General features: G+C 36.1%; 2 protein-coding genes across 3 annotated transcripts; one reads left to right on the top strand and one right to left on the bottom strand.

Moving 5' to 3' along the window:
* Positions 1-37: 37 nt before the first annotated feature.
* LOC117618545 lies at positions 38-2,297 on the bottom strand. Of its 2 annotated transcripts, XM_034348153.1 has the most exons (9): positions 2,177-2,297; positions 2,008-2,088; positions 1,542-1,798; positions 1,176-1,245; positions 958-1,037; positions 781-843; positions 612-688; positions 409-492; positions 38-141 (listed from the first exon to the last, which is right to left on the bottom strand). In XM_034348153.1, the coding sequence occupies exons 1-9, from the start codon at positions 2,252-2,254 to the stop codon at positions 134-136; spliced, it is 798 nt and encodes a 265-aa protein (XP_034204044.1). In that variant the 5' UTR covers positions 2,255-2,297; the 3' UTR covers positions 38-133. The 2 variants fall into 2 exon arrangements, with proteins under 2 accessions (XP_034204044.1, XP_034204043.1); XM_034348152.1 differs by lacking the exon at positions 38-141 and having other exon boundaries at positions 176-492.
* Positions 2,298-7,913: 5,616 nt separating this feature from the next.
* On the top strand, positions 7,914-10,804 carry LOC117618544 (ATG8-interacting protein 2-like). The gene is made up of 3 exons (XM_034348150.1): positions 7,914-8,158; positions 8,901-9,758; positions 10,333-10,804. The coding sequence occupies exons 2-3, from the start codon at positions 8,916-8,918 to the stop codon at positions 10,435-10,437; spliced, it is 948 nt and encodes a 315-aa protein (XP_034204041.1). The 5' UTR covers positions 7,914-8,158; positions 8,901-8,915; the 3' UTR covers positions 10,438-10,804.
* Positions 10,805-19,766: the final 8,962 nt, after the last annotated feature.

The raw sequence follows: 19,766 nt of genomic DNA, 5'->3' as shown, positions 1-19,766 counted from the left end.
AATGACAATTGTAGACATGATTATTTATCGAGATTCTGTTTTTATCTATTTATTTTAATGGAACCAGTGCATAAAAACTGCTCAAGAGTAGGCCATCTATTTACCATTTTCTCATCTGTGCGGGATATCCCAGTTAGTCACCTGCAGGTGTAAAAGGTAAGTATTTCACCATTGATTAGAATGAAAACCCAGAAGCAAATTCAATAATACTCAGCTTCTTTGTTTAAAAGGAGACAAATTCTGTTCAACAGATCACAACAGAGGAAGTACATAAAATTTCTGACTGTAAGATTCTAAGTCTCTGATAATGAAGTTTGTCGTTTGCATTTTAAATGAATTAATACATTCACAGCTGGATAGGGAATAAGAAGAAGAACAGTATGAAAAGAAGCTACTTCAACTTCTTACTGAAGTCAGGAAGCTCAAGGATCCGAATCCTGGGAATTGTAGCTGCCTCCTCCCTCTCCTTCTGTGTATTGTACCCCCAATCCCCTGATCCAATTCATCCCAAATTAGCAACCGCAGCGAATGAGTACCACAATGAAGCCCATACAGCGTTATAATAGACAAGTTAAAGAGCGTGTTTGATAAGGGTAAAGGGAGAATTTTACCTAGATACAAATTCCAACCATCCAATTCAGGTTCTTTGATCACATTCTTTAGGGTTGCCAGTCGATCTTCGACAAAGCTGGTCAATGTTGAACGTATATTATCGAAAATTCTGAGCATTTAGTATCTTATAAATAAAAAATTCAAACATGAAGCAGAAAAGTATCTTACTGCAGTTTCAGCCCCTGATGTTCTGGTTTCTTTTGAAGCTGCTTCAATACTTCTACCTTGGGACTGGAAGAGGAATTCAATACATAAGGGTAAAGTTCCACATTAGGGAAAACCAACCGCAGGTATAAGTACCAAAACAATCAAACACAGATTGAAATCAAGTTAATTTCCACTAACCCACTTCCAAGACCAAATATTCTTTCAGGCGGTATTGTAACTCCAGCAAGTTTTCGCAGTAAAGCATCAGCAAATCGGCTCTGCAATAGGTGAAAGAAGAACAGGAAATAAGAAAGTAAGAGAATGAAAAAAGGGCAAAAGTTTACTTTTACAGCCACCACAACATTTTCAGTCTTTAATTGGATTGTGTCAGAAAGAGAAAACAAAGATACTCACACCTGTTTTGTGGTGACAATGTATATGGTTGAGCTTGCAAATTTTAGAGCATCAGGAACACCTGGATATAATCTGCAAGCAAATTATCTTCTACTTAGATATGCATTGAGCCCTCCCAGTCCCAACAAGTTTGAGAAGAGACTAGAATTATGTTAAGGGGTTTTTTTTTTTAATCACAAAACGTCCATGACGTTCATGTTAACCCCGCATAAAGGGTTAATAGTTTCGTGAACCACATGACGTTTCAAGATAAAAACCCTTATGTTAAACAAGAAAAAATTAAATCTTAAATCAAACAACCTTAAAATGCTTTTGTCTTTTGTATATGAATAAATAGCTCCTTTGCCAGAAAAGTCTGAATTGGATACCTATTTGCACCAATCCAAGTTGTTAGGTCCTCATCCATCCACTCATCCCTGACCTTCCCAAAAAGATTAATAAGAGCATCCCTCTCCTCCCCCCACTCTTCCATAATCACAGGCTTCAGCTCTGACCACTTCTCCAATATCCCCTCCACTGTAATCCCTTCCGCGACCGATGACTTTCGTATAGAAGGGATTCTCGCCTCCAGCAGCAACCTCACAAGCAATAGATTCTCATATCCAGTTTCCACCACAGGCCTCACCTGCCACACCACAATTCATCATTCCTTCTTCATTCAAACACGGGTTAAGGTTCTCTTGTCAAACAGTCTAGCATGTTATGTTAACAGACAGTAAATAACAACTGCACGAACATAATTCTATCTAATTAGCATGTTATGTTACCAGACTCTGAATCGAGATGATACATTACATACATAAAATTTGTGTAATTATTATATGGAGGACCTACTATGTGCATCTGCTCAACAACCCAATCCTCCAAAGTTGAATCCACACCGTTGAATAGACTTGGCCATCTCACTTTAGCAGCCTACACATAACCACCGTTCACACAAATTAATCAATCAATTAAGCAAATATTTTCAAGCTTGTGAAAATGTGAAAACACAATACACGACCTTCACAGCAGAGAGAGAGCTCTCTCCACAGCTATCACACAAAACTCCATCAAAATCCAAAGCATATAAATCCCCCATTTCCTCTCGCTCTCTCTCTCTCTCTCTCTCTCTCTACGTCTGAGTGGTCTGCAGTTTGTTTTATTTTCTCGACGAAGGTCTTTAAGTAGTGGGTGATCATTCTCTGCATCTTTTGAATGGGCTTTTTTACTGGGCTGGATGGAGGCCCAATCTTAACTGACGACATGCCGTTTGTGCAGACTATCACTATCTTATCTTTCTTTAAAGGCTTTTTATCACAAAACGTCCCTGACGTTTGCGAAATTATCAGATTGCATCCTTAAGATTTTTTTGTTCACATGGAATTGGCGGGCAACTAAAGCATTGAAAATGGAAAGGAACAAATTGGACTATAAACAACACACGTTGAACAAATTGAATAAACTAAAATATCAACCACTATGAATAAATTGAACCAACTGCATACATCAAAAACCACTTCCATATATAAAAAATCACATTCAATTACATCATCAACCACATTCAGTTCCATTAGATTAACCCCTACATGACTTCTATCAAAAATCACTTCCATACATACAAAAATCCTAGACCACTTCCATCAAAAACCACTTTCAGTTCCATCACTTTAACCCCTAGAAAGCTTCCATAAAAAAACAATATCATACATCAAAAACCTTAGACCACTTCCAATTACAGTTCCATAAAACAACATCTCAAACTCTCCATGGCCTTCCTTTCTTTGCTGGAGACTTTAATTTCCTTCTTTGGATAGTTTGTGATGTTGAGGCTTGCTGGGATGAAGAATTGTGTGCAGTAGGAGGTTGTGATGCCACTTGAGGTGCTGGAGAGGGTTGTGAAAACCTGACAACTGCTAGAGAAGGTTGTGAAATACTTGTTCCCGTTGGAGCATTAGAGTTTGACCTTGATTGCTGCATTTTCCTCCCTCCTCTTGCCACCTAGACAACAATTAAAGTCAAGCTATAATACAATAATTAGAACCATTTTAATCACAATACAACGATTTTGTAAAACCTTAAGTTTTGGTTTCCTTTGTCTAGGTTTAGGGACCACTTGGGCACTTGGAGGCTGCAAAGCATATGAAGAATTTTAGTAATTAATCAATAAGCAAATGAATAATATAATTCCTTGAAGTAAGAATATAATATACCTGTTGACTTGTTGATTTGCCACATGTTTTTTTATTATGGCCAGCTTGGCCACATTTGCTGCAACTAAATTTGACATGAACCCACTTAGATAGTTTGTTTCCTTTGGTTGCAGCAAGTGGATCACCTTGCTCCCTAGCCCTTTTCTTTCTTGGCCTCCCAGTTTGCTTCTTAAATAGAGGAGGCAACAATGGGTGAGGACCAGTGCTTAGCCACTGATCCATACTAGGCATTGGAGAAATAATAGGGTTATAGCACTTAAGATAAGCTTCCCTTTTGTAGCACTCATCTACATATGAGTAAGGGTCATGCTTCCTTCTAAGAATGCAACTGATCGCATGTGGACATGGGAGCCCACAAAGATCCCATCTCTTACATGAGCATGTTTTTATTGCAAGATCCACCGCAAATTGCCCCCCATGCATATTTGTGACTTGATACTTCATATCCCCAGACAAAGTAGGAATACAATAACCAGCCTCAAGCTTGTTCTTCTCCATAATTTGTTCAATCCTTGGACCAACATGCCTTTTCCACTTCCAAGCTGCAACCCTCCTATTTGCCATCCTCACCATGAGATTTGTCCTTATACCCTCAAGCATTGACAGAATTGGCTTGTCCCTTGCCTTTAATATTGAAGAATTGAAAGCCTCACAAAGATTATTCAGCAAAATATCACACTTATACTGGGTTCTAAAGTGTGATCTACTCCAATGAACTGCAGACTTTGGGTGCAACCACTTCCAAGCAACTTCACTCTCTTGCTTCATCCTCTCCATATGGCATTGCCACCAAGGAATTGTTGTTGCCCTAGCTGCATCCCACATAATTTGTTTTAATGTCAGGCCACTATGTGAAGTCTTGAAATTGTTGTAAAAATGACGGACACAATGCCTATGTTCTGCATTGGGAAGTAAATCACCAAGGGCAAGTCCTAAACCCTTTTGTTTATCTGAAATGAAAGCATAACCATGTCCATTTTCAATGGCTAAGTCCGCAATCAGATTTCTTATAAACCACTCCCATGTCTCTTTATTCTCTATCTCTACAACAGCGTAAGCAAGCGGGAACATTCCATTGTTCCCATCGATCCCCACTGCTGCCAATAACTGACCAGGATGTGGTCCCTTAATGAAACACCCATCCATACCAATTACGGGCCTACAACCTTGCAAAAATCCAGTCTTGCATGCTTCCAAACAAATATACAGCCTATGAAACCTTCTTTGATCACCATCCATCTCAGTTTTAAGCAAAACTGTGCTTCCTGGATTTGCCCTCTTCAATTCCTCACAGTAATCGTGTAGCTTGTGGAATTGCTCAACAAAACTACCTTTGTTTAACTTCGTTGCCTTCAGCTTAGCTCTATATATTTGTTGCATACTCGGCTCCAAGCCAAAATCTCTCTGAATTGCAGCTGTAAATCCAGGAACTGACCAATCCGGATCAGCCCTTAACTGATTTGCATACCTTTGAGCAAAAAAAGTAGAATTCAGCCAATAATTTCTTTGATCCCTTGAACACTCATGCTCCAAATTCAAGGTTTTGATGACCATTGTTGGTGAGTCATCAATTCTCGAAGCAAATATCACAAAAGGGCAGCCCACCTCACATGCAGCTCTTACTCTTTGTTTGTCATCCTTTTTAAACCATATGTTCTTCCCTACCATGCAAGTATAGTGTTGCACAGCCTCTTTAAATACTGTTTTGTTGGCAAAGTGCATGCCAATATCAAAGGTTGGATTTTTTAGCATAGCTTCTCTCCTCCATTGTCTGAAGTTTGGAACATTTATTTTCCTCCTATTGCTGGTGACTTCACCATTCTCATCACACTCGTCATCACTATCTTGTTTGCTATGAAGATCTTCTGAATTCTGGACATCATCTGAAATCTCCCCTGCATAACCCATTTCTTCAGGCTCTTCTTCAATTGGATTGTCAATGCACTCCTCAAACATTGTATCATCAATCTCCACCTCTTCTGCATCTGTATCTTGCTCATAGTCACTATCTATGAACTCTGTATCATCTTCTTCGTCACTCTCTTCATTTTCACTAGCATTCCCAGCTCTTTCCCTTTCTTCCTGCATATTAACTTCTCCATTTTTTGTACCATTCCCACCTTGTCCCTCATTTTGCCCTTCATATTCCCCTTTCTGACCTTCAGCTTCTTTGTAGGTGCCACTTGCTGTTTCACTTAGTAAATCCCCATGCTGACCTTGCCATGACAACTCATAAAGTGCCACATCAAATGAAACAACATATAGATGGATAATTTTGCTGTTAGGCCTTTCTGCAACCATCTGCAACACATTTTCATCATTACCTATTAATTTGTAATCCTTATCACGAGGCAACTTGTAGTAAAAACATATGTTCTCCCCTGTATAACCTATTTCTTTTGCAATCCTAACTAGCTCAATCCACGATAATTTATCTCCATCTATATTGTCAAGAAACACAACCTCCCCTCCACAATATTCATCCCTTTTTTCGACAGCTACTTGCATCAGTGTACCTCCATAGTGAATCTCAAGAGTAAGCTTGTCAGGATCTGCCAGAACAAACACTTAATTAATCCTAAGAATTGAAGTCCGTTTTTTTTCCTTTATTACCTATTTCAAAGCTTTTCTATAATAAATACATACACCAACCGCATGAAAACAAACCATATATGACAAACCACAACCACACACTGACAACAGCCAAAGTACCAAAGCAACAAAACAATAAACAAACCCCCATATTTGAATATGACATAAACTAGTCAAATATGGACCACACCCAAAGCATAAAGCCACAAGTTAAAGCATAAAAATCCTCATAAGAACCAAATAGTCAAATACGACTCAAACTAGTCAAATATGAACACTTTGCTTTTTCATTCTTCAAAAGATTCTTACCTTTATACGTTGGAGCCTTTCCTCCTTTTCGATAGGTTTCATTTGCCTCATCCATCTTCTCTCAATCGCTTTTGCAGATGAACTTTACCGCCCAATTTCCCAGAAATAAGGGTAGAAATAGGTCTGATGATGTTGACGACGACCTCGAGGAAACATATTTGAAGCGTGAGAGGGAAAAGGGATCTGACGATTTTATCCCTCATAAATTTGGGGATTTAACGATTTTTTTGACGGAGGGACCATTTAAGAGCACTCATATTAACGTTAGGGACCATGAGTGATAAAAAAGAACCTTAAGGATGCAATCTGATAGTTTCGCAAACGTCAGGGACGTTTTGTGATAAAAAGCCTTCTTTAAAATTTGAAACGACAAAGGAAAAGGTTTGAGGTGTCACGCTGGCACCGCAATGATTGAGTATGGTGGGGGTCTATTTTAGTATTTGCAACCCGCTTCCTTTGTTTTCACTACCATGTCATCATTGCCAATTTGCCAAATCCACTAGATTACTGTGGAAGGAATAATGCTATACTTACTATATTTTTATCTTATATTTTTATACCACGTGATGTGGCATGTTTATATTATATATTATATTAATTAAATCAATTACATGTATTTTAATTAAGATAATTAGAAAAATAAATACATGAATAAATCATAAAATAAAAGAAAATATTAAATAATTTTAATTGATGTGGCTGTCCATCTCAACTGCCACATAAGATGATATAGGGATGTGGCATACAAATATGGTAAGAGTAGCATTATATAAAAAGGAATTGTGAAAGCTATGGTTCACTTGCATTTTCCCCACCCATCTCTTAACTCATTTGGATAATCAACTATAGTAACAAATATTATGATCATAATGTGGGTTAGGTCAATTAATCAGAATAGTAAACTCGTCTTTTTGCATCTAAAGTCGAGTCCTTATTTCCTTAAATTAAATTAATGTAATTTATTGTTATATATAAAAGAGAATCACCATTGCACTCATCGACATAAACGGTCCCCATCAACTTAGAAGATTATTTGCATATAGTGCCCAAAAAAACAATTTGAACCAAACAACACAACAAGAGCAAATATTTATAAAACACCAATTTTTTAAGTATTGTAATAGGTTGAATGCAGTGTTTTAAACTTACTTTTTCAATGTCTTCCAACATTTATTAGAGAAACACTACTAAATTAATATTTAGTTGAATTGGTCAATTTTAAAATATTTTGAAAATTAAAAGTTGTTTAGTGATTTTTGAGTGATATAGTAAATTTTTAACTACTTATCTTTTAATATATTAATTCAATCAATTAGATCTTAGTTTAATGGTATTTCTCTTTCTAATGTCGGAAGATGTCGTAAGTCCGAAACCCCCCATGTTGATTTAAAAAAATTCAAAGATTCAATTTCTTTTGAAAAATATCCAACTTTAAATTGGACACTAAAAATTTCAATAAAAGTTGGATATGGTAATGTAAATAGCAACACAAGCGAAATGGATAAGAAAAAATTACAATAACGCCACTCATTAACAACAGAAATCTGGCGTGACGCAGTAAGTTCCTCGCTCGGCACACACGCAATCCCAAGCCCCCTCGTTTCCGTATCTCTCACCCAGACACACACGCTAGCCGACAAACCTCAACCCCACCTGATACAGCCGGTCAACCGACGTGTCCAGTTTATCCTTACCGGTACCGCCGGTTTCCTTCTTCATCTCCCTCTCTTATTACGCGAGAAATCTCCGCGTATAAAAAACCCCATCCCCCTCCATTTATTCTTCCACTTCCCGATACAGTTTTTCATTTTTAACCTTCAACCCCATCACAACGTCGTTGTTGCGATTCTCGATCATATATTCCTCTAGATCTAATCCCGTCACGAGTTTCTGTGAGTTCTTCGTATTCGAAATTAATCCGATATATTTGTTTATTTTTTGGTAGTTGATTGTTGTTTTTTATTGATCGGACTGGTTGATGCTTTTGCTTTAGATTTGGATTGTTTGGAGGAGTTTTGGTGTTGTTATTTGTATCCAATTATTCACATGCAAATTGTTCTGTTTTTTTTTTTTTTTTTTTTGCATAGCAGCATGTGATTAGGTTGTTGAGGATTTCTTTGTTGATACTGAGGGTTGGTTCTTATTCAATTTTCTATTGATTAAGTATGTGTTTGGTTGGAATTAATTCGTTTTTTTTTTTTTTTGGAATTGGGAAAACATCACTTTTGTTAATTGCAAATATGTATTTGTCATTTCTTATATACTGATGAGAACTTTGTTCTGTGTAATATAAGGTTACTTTGATTTTTATGGGTGGAAATGAAATCCATAGTAATTACTATTTTAGTGGCCAAAAATCGATTTATGTATGAACTTTTTATTCTTATTTAAGTGTGGTTTAAGTCATTTTAATTCATTGTTGTTTATCCAAAAGAAAGTTGCTTGATCATACACAAGATAGTTTTGCTTTAAAGTAATGTTTTGTATGCATTTTACTGCGTAAATGTGACCAAGACATTCTCATGACCTGAAGATAAGAATTGATTTGATTTGTATCTCTTTTTTACGGCATTCTGATGGGTTTTTTCTTGTTGGTTATTTTGTGTCTACTTGGGCCTTATAAATGTGAAATAGGAAACTTCCTTTAAGATGGCAGATAATGAGGAGGTAGAGGAAAGTACTGCTCGTGGGAATGGATGGGAAGTTGTCTCACTTACAGAATCAACATATGCTGCTTCTCCTGGTCCACAAGGAGTTCAACTGAACAATGACGGCAAGATCAATACCTTTGGAGAGCAAGCGGAGACTTCTCATGCTCTGTTCATGTCTGGTCACTTTGTTTTTCCACCCAGTCAGCATGAGAATTTGCCTGTGGAGACTGACAGCAGCAAAATTCATAATGAACATGTGGACAAGGATGCAGTAACTGAGGCTGAGATAGGTATTGAAGGTGGTAGGTCCAGTGGAAAGGAGGAAGAAACTTTGACTTTGAAAGGGTTGAATGCTCCGGATGAGTTTACGGGAATGCCGTTTTCAAAAGAGAAGGATAATATGCTATCCATTGGTGGTACAGACTTTGAAGAAGGCGCTACACTGGAAGGGTCTATGGCTGACAAAGAGCAGACTATATATGATGCTGCGAAATATAGTTTAGATGGTGAAACAGCTCTTGGTGGTTCAACCCCATATGGTGAGAGCACTGCTCTTCCTGGACGTATTGAACCTTCAGAACAAGGTTTAGATTCTTCTGAGGACATCTCACAATCCCCAAGGCCACCGCATGATGATAAATTTGACGTTTCTGGCCTGCCCTGTGGAGCGTGGTGGAAAAGAAGAGCTGCTTCCTTGTATTGTCATGCAAAAGAAGCAAATGCATATTGGTCTATTTTTGTAGCAGCAGCTGTGATGGGGCTTGTGTTACTTGGGCAGCGGTGGCAGAATGAGAGGTGGCAGGCTCTACAACAAAAGTGGCAGTTGAGCGTCAATGATCAGGTTTGTTGATTGCTATTTTTTTCTATTATGAGTATGTTTCAATTTTCACTTTTCTTTTTCTGGTCAAGGAATTGATGCATCTCATGTTTGTTGGTTTTCCTTTGCCTGATCTCTCTTGTTGGTTAAGGTATCACATAATAGATTTTACTGTACATACCTTTTTTTTGGGTCAGCTGGTAGGTAGTATTAAAGAGTGTTTCTGAATAACTCTTTGCTTACTGAATGGCTAATCACATCCTCCCATCTAGGATTTTAAATAGCAAATACTTACTGACTTTAAATCAATCTAATAACAGTTTGTAATTTCAATAGTGTGTGATGTTTATTGTGTATGCCATAAAACTTCATGATGTTAGCGTATCATGAAATGTCATAGATGTGTTAATTCATGATGTTAGTGTAACTGGTGTGGGTTTTTGTTCTTTTATTTCTATCGTATGGTCATACAATTGCATTTTTTAGCAGTAGCGTATTGTGCACACCAACGCTCGTTGGTTCATTTGCCCCACTTTGTTTCACCCTAAACCTTCCATTTTTTAATGACACTGACATTGTCATATCATCATCTTGACAGAAAACAGGAAGGATGTTTGGTCCCATATCTCGACTAAAAGACGTGATAGTTGGCAGCCAGAGCCGAGGATCCTTTATCCGGGTCAGCTCCTCAAGCGACTCTTAAGATGATGACGAAAAATACCACAGGGTTGGAGGGAGAAGGATACACAGATGAGGGGGTTATGATTAGTTTGTTGTCCAACTGTGGTTCACTCATATTCCTAGTCTCAAAGTTTGATGTTGCCATTGTATGATATTTTCTTTTATTGCCTTGAATTTGACTTGTACAGAGCTTCACAGGGGGGCTGGCAATAACTCACATGTTATACTTATTTCTGTGTTTAATTTTCTTCTTTTTGGCTAAAGTTGTGTTGTTCTTTCTTATGAGGATTGAATACACAATACTCTAGGGTTTCCCTAATTTTTTCCTAAATTTGTAAACTGGGCATTAAGAATGAAAGTTTTATAATGTTAAGCTATGTTTGCACTTATCATTATCATGTTAAGTACCATTTTTATTTTCGTACTTCTGATTTGTTCGGGAGTTGCTGGAAGATCTTTAACACAATTTTCGAAATTTAAACACTAACGTACGCTGTTTTAAAATATAACCAATTGAATCAAAGGCTCTTTAGTTTTAACCCATAAAAAACTTAACTAATTTGGAAGAAAGATAATTAATTTTGCTTAATTAACATAAAACCAAAGCCATCTAATTTTACCAAAAGGACATCCAACAACTCTAAAATTACTACATGTGCCATTGTAGAATTGTACCAGAAGGGTAGAATTGTCTTATCAGAAGAGTAGAATTGTCTTATCAGTTGTTATTTTTTACCTGGTCCAACGAATCTGGGCCTCTCTTTGGGCTAATCCAAAATAGTAGTTTTTTCCTAGGTATTAAAACTAAAATCAAAATATCTAATATCTTACAAACTAATTAATAAAGTTAATTATGTCTAAAACCTAATTTTTCTTTATATCAATTGGTGAATCATTCAAAATCCACCAATAGGGGGTTAGTTGTATTGGTTCAGGACTTTGGTGTGCTATGAAGTGGTTTTGGATTTAAGCTCCCATGGCGAGTGTGTGTGAGGTTGTCCCCCTTCCCCTTCCTAACTTCAACAACAACAAAACTAATCCAAAATCCCAATAAATACCATTAACTAATTTAAATGTTTAAAAAAATTACTTAATGAAAAATTTTCATCAATAACGCTACGGGCACCAACTTGTTTACCAACTTTTGAATACCAACACATGTGGCACATGACATGGCAACCTATGTCATCTGCCACCTCATTTATTTTCATTACATAATTTGTTATATAAATAAAAGAATTTCACACCGAAAAAAGAAAAAAGAAAAAGAAAAAGAAATTCTTTTATTTATATAACAAATTATGTAATTAAAATAAATGAGGTAGCAGATGACATAGGTTGTCATGTCATGTGCCACATGTGTTGGTATCCAAAAGTTGGTAAACAAGTTGGTGCCCGTAGCATTATTGAATTTTCATATATATATATATATATATATATATATATAAAGCAAAATGCATAGAATTGTGAAACATTCAAAATACCAAAAAATGTCCTTGATTAATATACAAACTGTTGAGGCCCAAGATGTCACAAGAAGCCTAATATAACATATAATGTTGGTCATGCGTTAATCGAAGCTGTATTTTGGAAATTAATATCAAAGGAATGTGGATGACCACCATAACATCCATTACCTCCACCTCTTATTGGTTTGTAATCTATGCCCTTATTATTGTAATTAGTAACTATAAATTGAGGGTTAAATACCTCTATTGTAAGCCTATAAATAGGTGCTTATCAAAAATGAATAAGATAAGTTGATACAAGTTCATAGAACAAATTCTCTGTATTTCTCTTCCTCTTATTGCTCTCTACAATTCCCTCTAGTTTTATAACATGTTATCAACACGACATTGCTCTTGGTATGTTTTCTTTCTTCTTATATGAGCTAGAGTCATCACATGGTATAGAGTTTCTTTGTACTCACCATCAGACTTCATCATGCTCGTTTTAGGAAGAAAAAAAAAATCTTATTCTTATTGCACATGAATATTGCCATTATTTTTTTTATTGTTTGTTTATTTAATTTATGTATGATCTTAATTATTATGATGAGTTTGTATTATACAAAAGATCAGGGCCCGAAGTTCCTCAATCCTCATCATATAACTAGATTAAGACCTAGAGTCCTTTTGATTGAATCAGAACCTAAAGTTCTTTGATTCCAAATAATTGAGGGCGTGCACTTCTGCCAATTCAAAGAGCACATAAGGACATAAAACTCCTTGATTTTGTATTAATCAAAATCAGAATTCCATGACATATGTCAAGAACCTGAACTAGAAGTTTCGAGTGCATATATATCGATTTGAGTATGAAGTTCAAAGCACAACTATTAATTCAATTTATTTAAATCTACGTATTCGAACATGAAGTTTCGAATATATGTTGATATGGACCTGAAGTTCATAGTTTTTCATGGATCTTAATACTATATATGAACCTGAAGTTCATTACTTATTTGTGCCTTATATGAACCTGAACTGGTTGAAAATCCAATTCTTAAATTATAGTTTTATCTACATACTGAATCCATATTAATATTGGATTATCTTGGAATTTCAGTCTTTAATATATTTATTTTTATTCCTCGTTTATACCACTTTACTCATTTTATTTTATTTATATTGGGTTATTAGTTAATTTCGTTTTACAATAGTAATGTTTTGTATTACCGCCCCAATATTGACAGCCAAAGACATCTATTGGAGAAACTTCCTACTTTCTTTTGTGGGTAGGAAGTTTATGATGTCATGAACCAAAAGTTCATGAGGCCCCAATATTACACAACTATTAAAGTAGTTGAAGATTATAATATCATGAACCAGAAGTTCATTGACCGGATAACTTTTATGTTGTGGCATGATTATCTTGGCAATCCATATTCCACAATGACACATAAGAGTTTTATAAATTTGTAAGGACATTGTTTAAAGACTCAAAATATTGTCTTGTCCAACAAATATCATTACAAAGAATGCTCATCATTTAAAGACTCAAAATATTGTTTTGTCCAACAAATATCATTACAAAGAATCCTCACAAATAAAAGTTGTCATGAGATCATCAAAGTCAAAAATTGACTTTGAGCCCTCTTTCCTGAAATAATTCAAGGGGATATTTGTGAGCTTATATAATATTTAATTATGGATCACTTCACCAGTTTTATTAATTGTGCCTACTAAAATGGTCACATATTTGTCTCTTGTCAAGACGTTTACGAGCACAACTCCCATATTATCCAATCCAGTCAACTTGACTTGATAATGATGATGAGTTTATTTTCCTAAATTTTGAGACAATTTTCCCGCCATTAGGGGGAGAAATGGCAGTTCCTGAAGAACGTCGTGAAATAGTGTTGAATCAATCCGCTTTTGTCTCATCAAGATAATGCATATCAAAGTTGTACATATGCTAACATGGATTGATATTCTCATATCACAATCCATTAACATGGTGACTATATATATAATGCATGCCTGAAGCATGACAGAAATATAGGTTCTAAAGACTTAACTCCTCATAAGTGGAGATTATTTGAAAAATTCAAGCCCTATAAAAAATAACGCTCTATAGGAGCTTATGATCCACATATTCTAAATAATTCATTGTAAAAGAGATGTTTGTCTAACAAATGACAACATAAGCCCCTGAATAGGCATTGGTACCCCAAAGCAATGAGATGCTTATAAATTATGCATGCGCATGCACATGAGAATTGTGGGATCACAAATTGATGATACATTTGGTTTATTAGTAGCTACTACAATCATCAAGGGCTATGATTATATTAAATCACGTTTCATGAATGTCGACAAGTTAAGTGATTGGCCAAAAATGGAAAAGGCAATTCCATTTATCACTAAATAAGAAGGGTTGGATATTGAACCTATAACTCAAACACCAAATTACAAATATTTAGTATGAAGGTTACGAATTGGTGTTTGTGAAGTGAAATAAGATCACTAATATGACATAAGGTTTCCTGGGAGAGACATGTGGTTTTAGTCTCCCATCTCATCGTAAATGCATCCACATTTCTATAAGTGCAGTTGTTACTTTAACGCGAAACTTATAGCATGTGTTAAATGCATATTTATTAAGAGTATATGGTACATGGAAATCCTCAAAGCTCATGAAATATTTGAGATATATCGGATGAAGCAACCTCTTGAAGGATATAAAGTACCACAATATTCTTAATTAAGAGTTAACACTAAGAGTTTGAGTATTTTGAATTCAAATTTGATATTGTTGTAACATATTCTAACTATTAAATTAGTTGTTGATGCTCCTAAAGAGTTCAATCATTTGAAAAGTGAAAAGCAGGTCGAGTAGTGTGATTATCGATCATGTATGAAGACAATGTTGCTTGTATTGCTCAAATCAAAGAAGGGTTCATCAAAGGTGATAGTTTCATAAAAAAGCTAAGAGATTTTTCATTCACAAAATAATCTGGCGAACCTTTTTACCAAAACTTTTTCTGAAGCCTAAATTCCATAAGTTAATGAAAATCAGGGGGAAATATCAATGAGGGGGAGCATCTTAATTCTACTACATACAGGACATATGTGCGTTATACTCTTTTTCCCTTCGACTAGGTTTTTGTCCCATTGAATTTTTCCTAACAAGGTTTAAACGAGGCAACATAAGCGTGTCTAACACCATATCAATGATTCAAAAGAAAGTTGCACTCTTTTTCCCTTATCTTCGGTTTTGTCCCATTGGGTTTTCCAAGCAAGGTTTTTAATGAGGCAACAATGTCATTGTATAGTGGACATCCAAGGGGGAGTGTTATAAATCTATGGAATGTGGATGACCACCATAACATCCATTGCCTCCACCCCTTACTGCTTTGTAACCTATGCCCTTATTATTTTAATTACTAGCTATAAATTGTAGGTTAAAACCCTCAATTGTAAGCCTATAAATAGGCGCTTATCAAAAATGAATAAGATAGGTTGATACAAGTTCATAGAACAAATTCTCTGTATTTCTCTTCTTCTTATTGCTCTCTACAATTCCCTTTAGTTTTATAACAGTATATGTCATGCCAAGCCAATAATACATTTTACTATGCTAAACCACCCTATAAAGCTTAAGTGAGCTCAAGCCACGTATATGGGGCTTGCTGAATAGGTTGTGGTATAGATGGTTACAAGGATCCATGAGGCCCATCAAAAGTTCAAAAGAATGAAGATTTTGGGCTGCTTGCCCAAGCTTATTTTCTTGACCCATTGAATGGGTAAGCATAGAGAACACGCCTTCTACCAACCTTCCAACCTTTATTACCCAATCTCCAATTTCCTACCTTCTAGCATTATACCCTTCCAGCAGCAAAACCACAGTCAAACTCAATTAAAGCCACAACCACCAATGCCTCACCTTCATACATTAAAAACCCAATCTTCCATAACTGCCAGGAACTCCCAGCTCCTATAAATGGTAGGCATCAGTTCCCAAGAGGAGAAAGAAGAAAGGCAAAGACAAGCTTACCCTCTGTTAGAAAACACCAAGTCTTAGCCATTTCAAGACCCTGCACATCATCTAGAAACAACTAAGAGGCAAGCTCACCTTCTGCAAAACACCAACAAGCCTTACCCATCACAAAATCCAGACATTGCCAAGCAGTAGCTAAAGGCAAGCTCATCCTCTAGCTAATGGAAACACCCAAAACCAACCCTTAATCTCTGCATCGTGCTCACACCACTTCAAGTCCAAAACACCAAAACGACCACCACACAACCAAGCAATAGCCATATGCAAGCTCATCCTTTAGACGTTATCACCATGCCCTGAATATCATCTCAAGCCTCAAACATTATCCAAACCATGCCACAACACACTGCTATAATCATTCATTCCTCTAGCAAATCTCTCTCTCATGCTAAACTTATGGGTACTTAGCTCCCACATCACAAGCCTCTCATGTCAAACCCTTTAATATTCTGATTCACCATGCCAAGCTCATATGGTCTTTGTATAAACTCATGCAACCATCATAGAAATCCAATGAGCCGTTGGAAGAGTCGTTGGAAGAAGCCATAAATCTGAAGAGCCACTTGAAGAAGAACATAGTATTCCCTAGGACTTGCTTCTCCTTCGGGATACTTTGGGCCTAATTCTTACTCAAAATGGGATACTTGAAGCCCACACAAACATTTAGAATTGAAATTATTAATTAAATCAGGATAATATGGTAAATTTACACTTTTTCATATTAAAAAATAATTATAATTAAAAACAAATATTGTTGTAAGCACTTTTTCTTGACTGTTTTCGGTGGTATGCATTCAAACAACTTAACGTCTTTTCTCAAGTAATCTTTCACAAACTTGTTCATACACTCCACGCATTGAGTAGTACACATACCACTGAAAAACTTGGGTCTGAGGTGTGATTTCACCCACGCATCTCGTTTTGCATACATCATTTACAGTCATCCTTTTGTTTATGTGTATTAACTCTGTCCTTCAAAAACTCCTATTTCTTTTCAAACTCATTAACTGTAATTGGTTCCCAAAGATATGCTTGAAATGATCGTACCAATTCTTCATCCTTTGAGCTATTATGTGCATTCCTTGCCACGTGCCATGAGCACAACCTATGATTGCACATGGGCAACACATACTCAATTACTTTGTGCGCATCGCCTCATCCTCATCCGTCAGCATTGATGGAGGCTTAAATCCTACACCATATGCGACAATCCCTTCTACCATAGGTAGCCAAAATGGATCATTTACAATATTAAATGGAAGTGCTCTAGAGAAGAAAAAATGACCAATCTTTCGACAAACTTCCTTTCTTTCTTCTTGTTTGTATGCTGAATTTAATGTACTTTGTCAAGCTTCTAAAGTGACAAATCTATCCATTGGTCCTTTTGATTTAGGTTGTGCTCTAAGAGCTTCATCAACTGCAACACTCCTAGTACCGGGACCATCCCTAATCTCTCTAAGCCCCTCCTTATGGACCATCCAATAAAGTTTCCATACTCTCAGCCCCTCCTCATGGACCATCCCTAATCTCTCTAAGCATTTCATTTTTCTTTCTTTTTTCAAGTTGAAATTTTTTCAAAGTTGCAGCACACTCTTTTTTCACATGCTCAAGAATTTTCTTACATGGTTGCATACCATGATGAGTTTGATCCAAATGATGCTTAAGTCTAGAAATTTCTCCACTACATCTTTGATCATAAAATGTGCATCTCAAGTATTTTTTTTCCCCCCTATTTCTTTTGCATACTTCCACGCAGGTCTTTTCAATTCATAGCTATAAAACAACACCATTAATATTTATAAGATACAAATATGATGCATGTATATCAAATTTCTACTATATCACAAAAACGAATAAGATAACTAATATATTGAAAAAAAAATTATGTGAAACTTCAAATTACAGTTGCAAAGAATTAGAGAGAAAAATAAAATGGCTTACTTGCAGTCGAAAGACGAAGAGAATTCTTGAAATTGATGGAGATTATTTGGTAAGGTAGAAATTAGGGTTGTACTATACAATATATATAGGGTTATTACATCCGTTAACTCGATAAATAGTTCCAATTAGGTCCTACCGTCCAATTCTGTCAATTTATCTGTCAAAGTGAGAGGGTAAAAGCATCTTTTCGGGTTCTTCATCCATCATTGACCCCAAATCCACCTTCTTCATCCATCATCAACCCTAACAACCCTACCTCCATCTTCACAAGTTTACAATACAAATCCATATCAAATAGTTTGTGATTGGTAGAAACCACATAGGATTTACTTGGCTCTATTTACAGTTTGTAAAATTGAAAAGAAAAAAAATGAAAAAACTAAAGGAAAAAAATAAATTAAAATAATTACGGCTGGCATTGACTTTTGAATTTAGCTTAGCTAGATAAGAAGCAAACACAGTTCTCCTTTAAGTCCTCAAGCAAAGCATCTATACCACTATTCCAAATAGTCGTATGGTTGGAATGAAGGAGGTGAATCATTCCCAAAGGTACGTGAGTTTATCTTTAAGCTCTCATTCTCTCTCTCAGCTCTGCCTCTCTGTCTTTCCCTCTCTCCAGCAACCCATTTCCCTTCCTCCTTAGCCCACTCCCTCAAAACCCAGATCCCAACCCAACCTGCAACCCACCCCCCATCTCCCAGCCTGCAAAACCCAGAACCCACCCTCAACCCTATCCCATCAAGCTCTCCTCCTCCGCTGTTGCCGTAACAGCGGCGGCGCTCTTGGCGCCATAATGAACGCCACCGCAACCGTCATCTACTCCACGACGTTGGTAGACGTGGCCAAATCCAACGCCGTCAGCTTCTGCACCTGCTTCACTATCTACGCAAGGTGCTGCGACTCCAGCTTCACCACCGACCTCACGATGGGCAGCTCCGTTATGATTCTATTGCTCCAATTTTGCTATAGTTCTTTTTAGATGTTCATGTCTCAAAAGCTTTTGAAAATTTCTCCTTTTGTTTGTTGTTTGTTGAATTGATGAATTTGTGAACTACATTTTGTTGGTGTTTGTGATTAGATCAGGATTTTCGTATGGGTTTTAGGTGTTTCGTTTCTCTGATCATATTTCGGAAAAAAATTTTCCATATAATTTTGTTTTTGGATTGTGGTTCTGTTTAATCCATTCTGAAAAAGACGCTTTTATCCCTCATTTTAACGAACAAATTCACAGAGTTGGATGGCAGGACCCAATTAGAACTATTTATCGAGTTAACGAATGTAATTGTCATTAAAAAAAAAGTTCACATACTCAATTGCAAATGGGGGCCAAGTTCAGGGATGTCTATAGTAAATAACCCTATATATATACTATCTCCTTGGCACATGCATGAGCATGTGCCAATTTCTTCTTCTTCTTCTTCTTTTTTTTTTAAAAAAATATTAAGAAAAGATAACATGGGTAGTTATTATTTGACTTTGTTTGTTATTTTATTTTTTTAATATAAAAAATGTGAATTTACCATATTAGCCTCATTTAATTAATAATTTCAATTCTTAATGTTTGAATTAACTAATGACATTTTCTGGTATTTTGAATGTTTCACCATTCTCTGTCTTTTGCTTTATATATATAGAAGATAGGATAAATTACTCAAATGGTCCTCAAACTTATACTCGATTTATATTTTGGTCCCTCAATTAAATTATTCATTCAAATAGGTCATCAACTCTATATTATTCGCTCCATTGGTCCTACCGTTATATTCTGTCAATATTTCTGTTAAATATGAGGGCAAATTGGTCATTATTTACCTTAAAATTTGGTTAAATCTAATAGAAAATTAGATGGTAGGACCACTGGAGCGAATAATATAGAGTTGATGGACCATTTGAATGAATAATTTAATT

This window comes from Prunus dulcis, chromosome 2 (assembly GCF_902201215.1).
Source record: "Prunus dulcis chromosome 2, ALMONDv2, whole genome shotgun sequence".
Taxonomy (NCBI): domain Eukaryota; kingdom Viridiplantae; phylum Streptophyta; class Magnoliopsida; order Rosales; family Rosaceae; genus Prunus; species Prunus dulcis.
The sequence above is the reverse complement of the archived record's forward strand: the minus strand, read 5'-3'. Positions and strand labels throughout refer to the sequence as shown.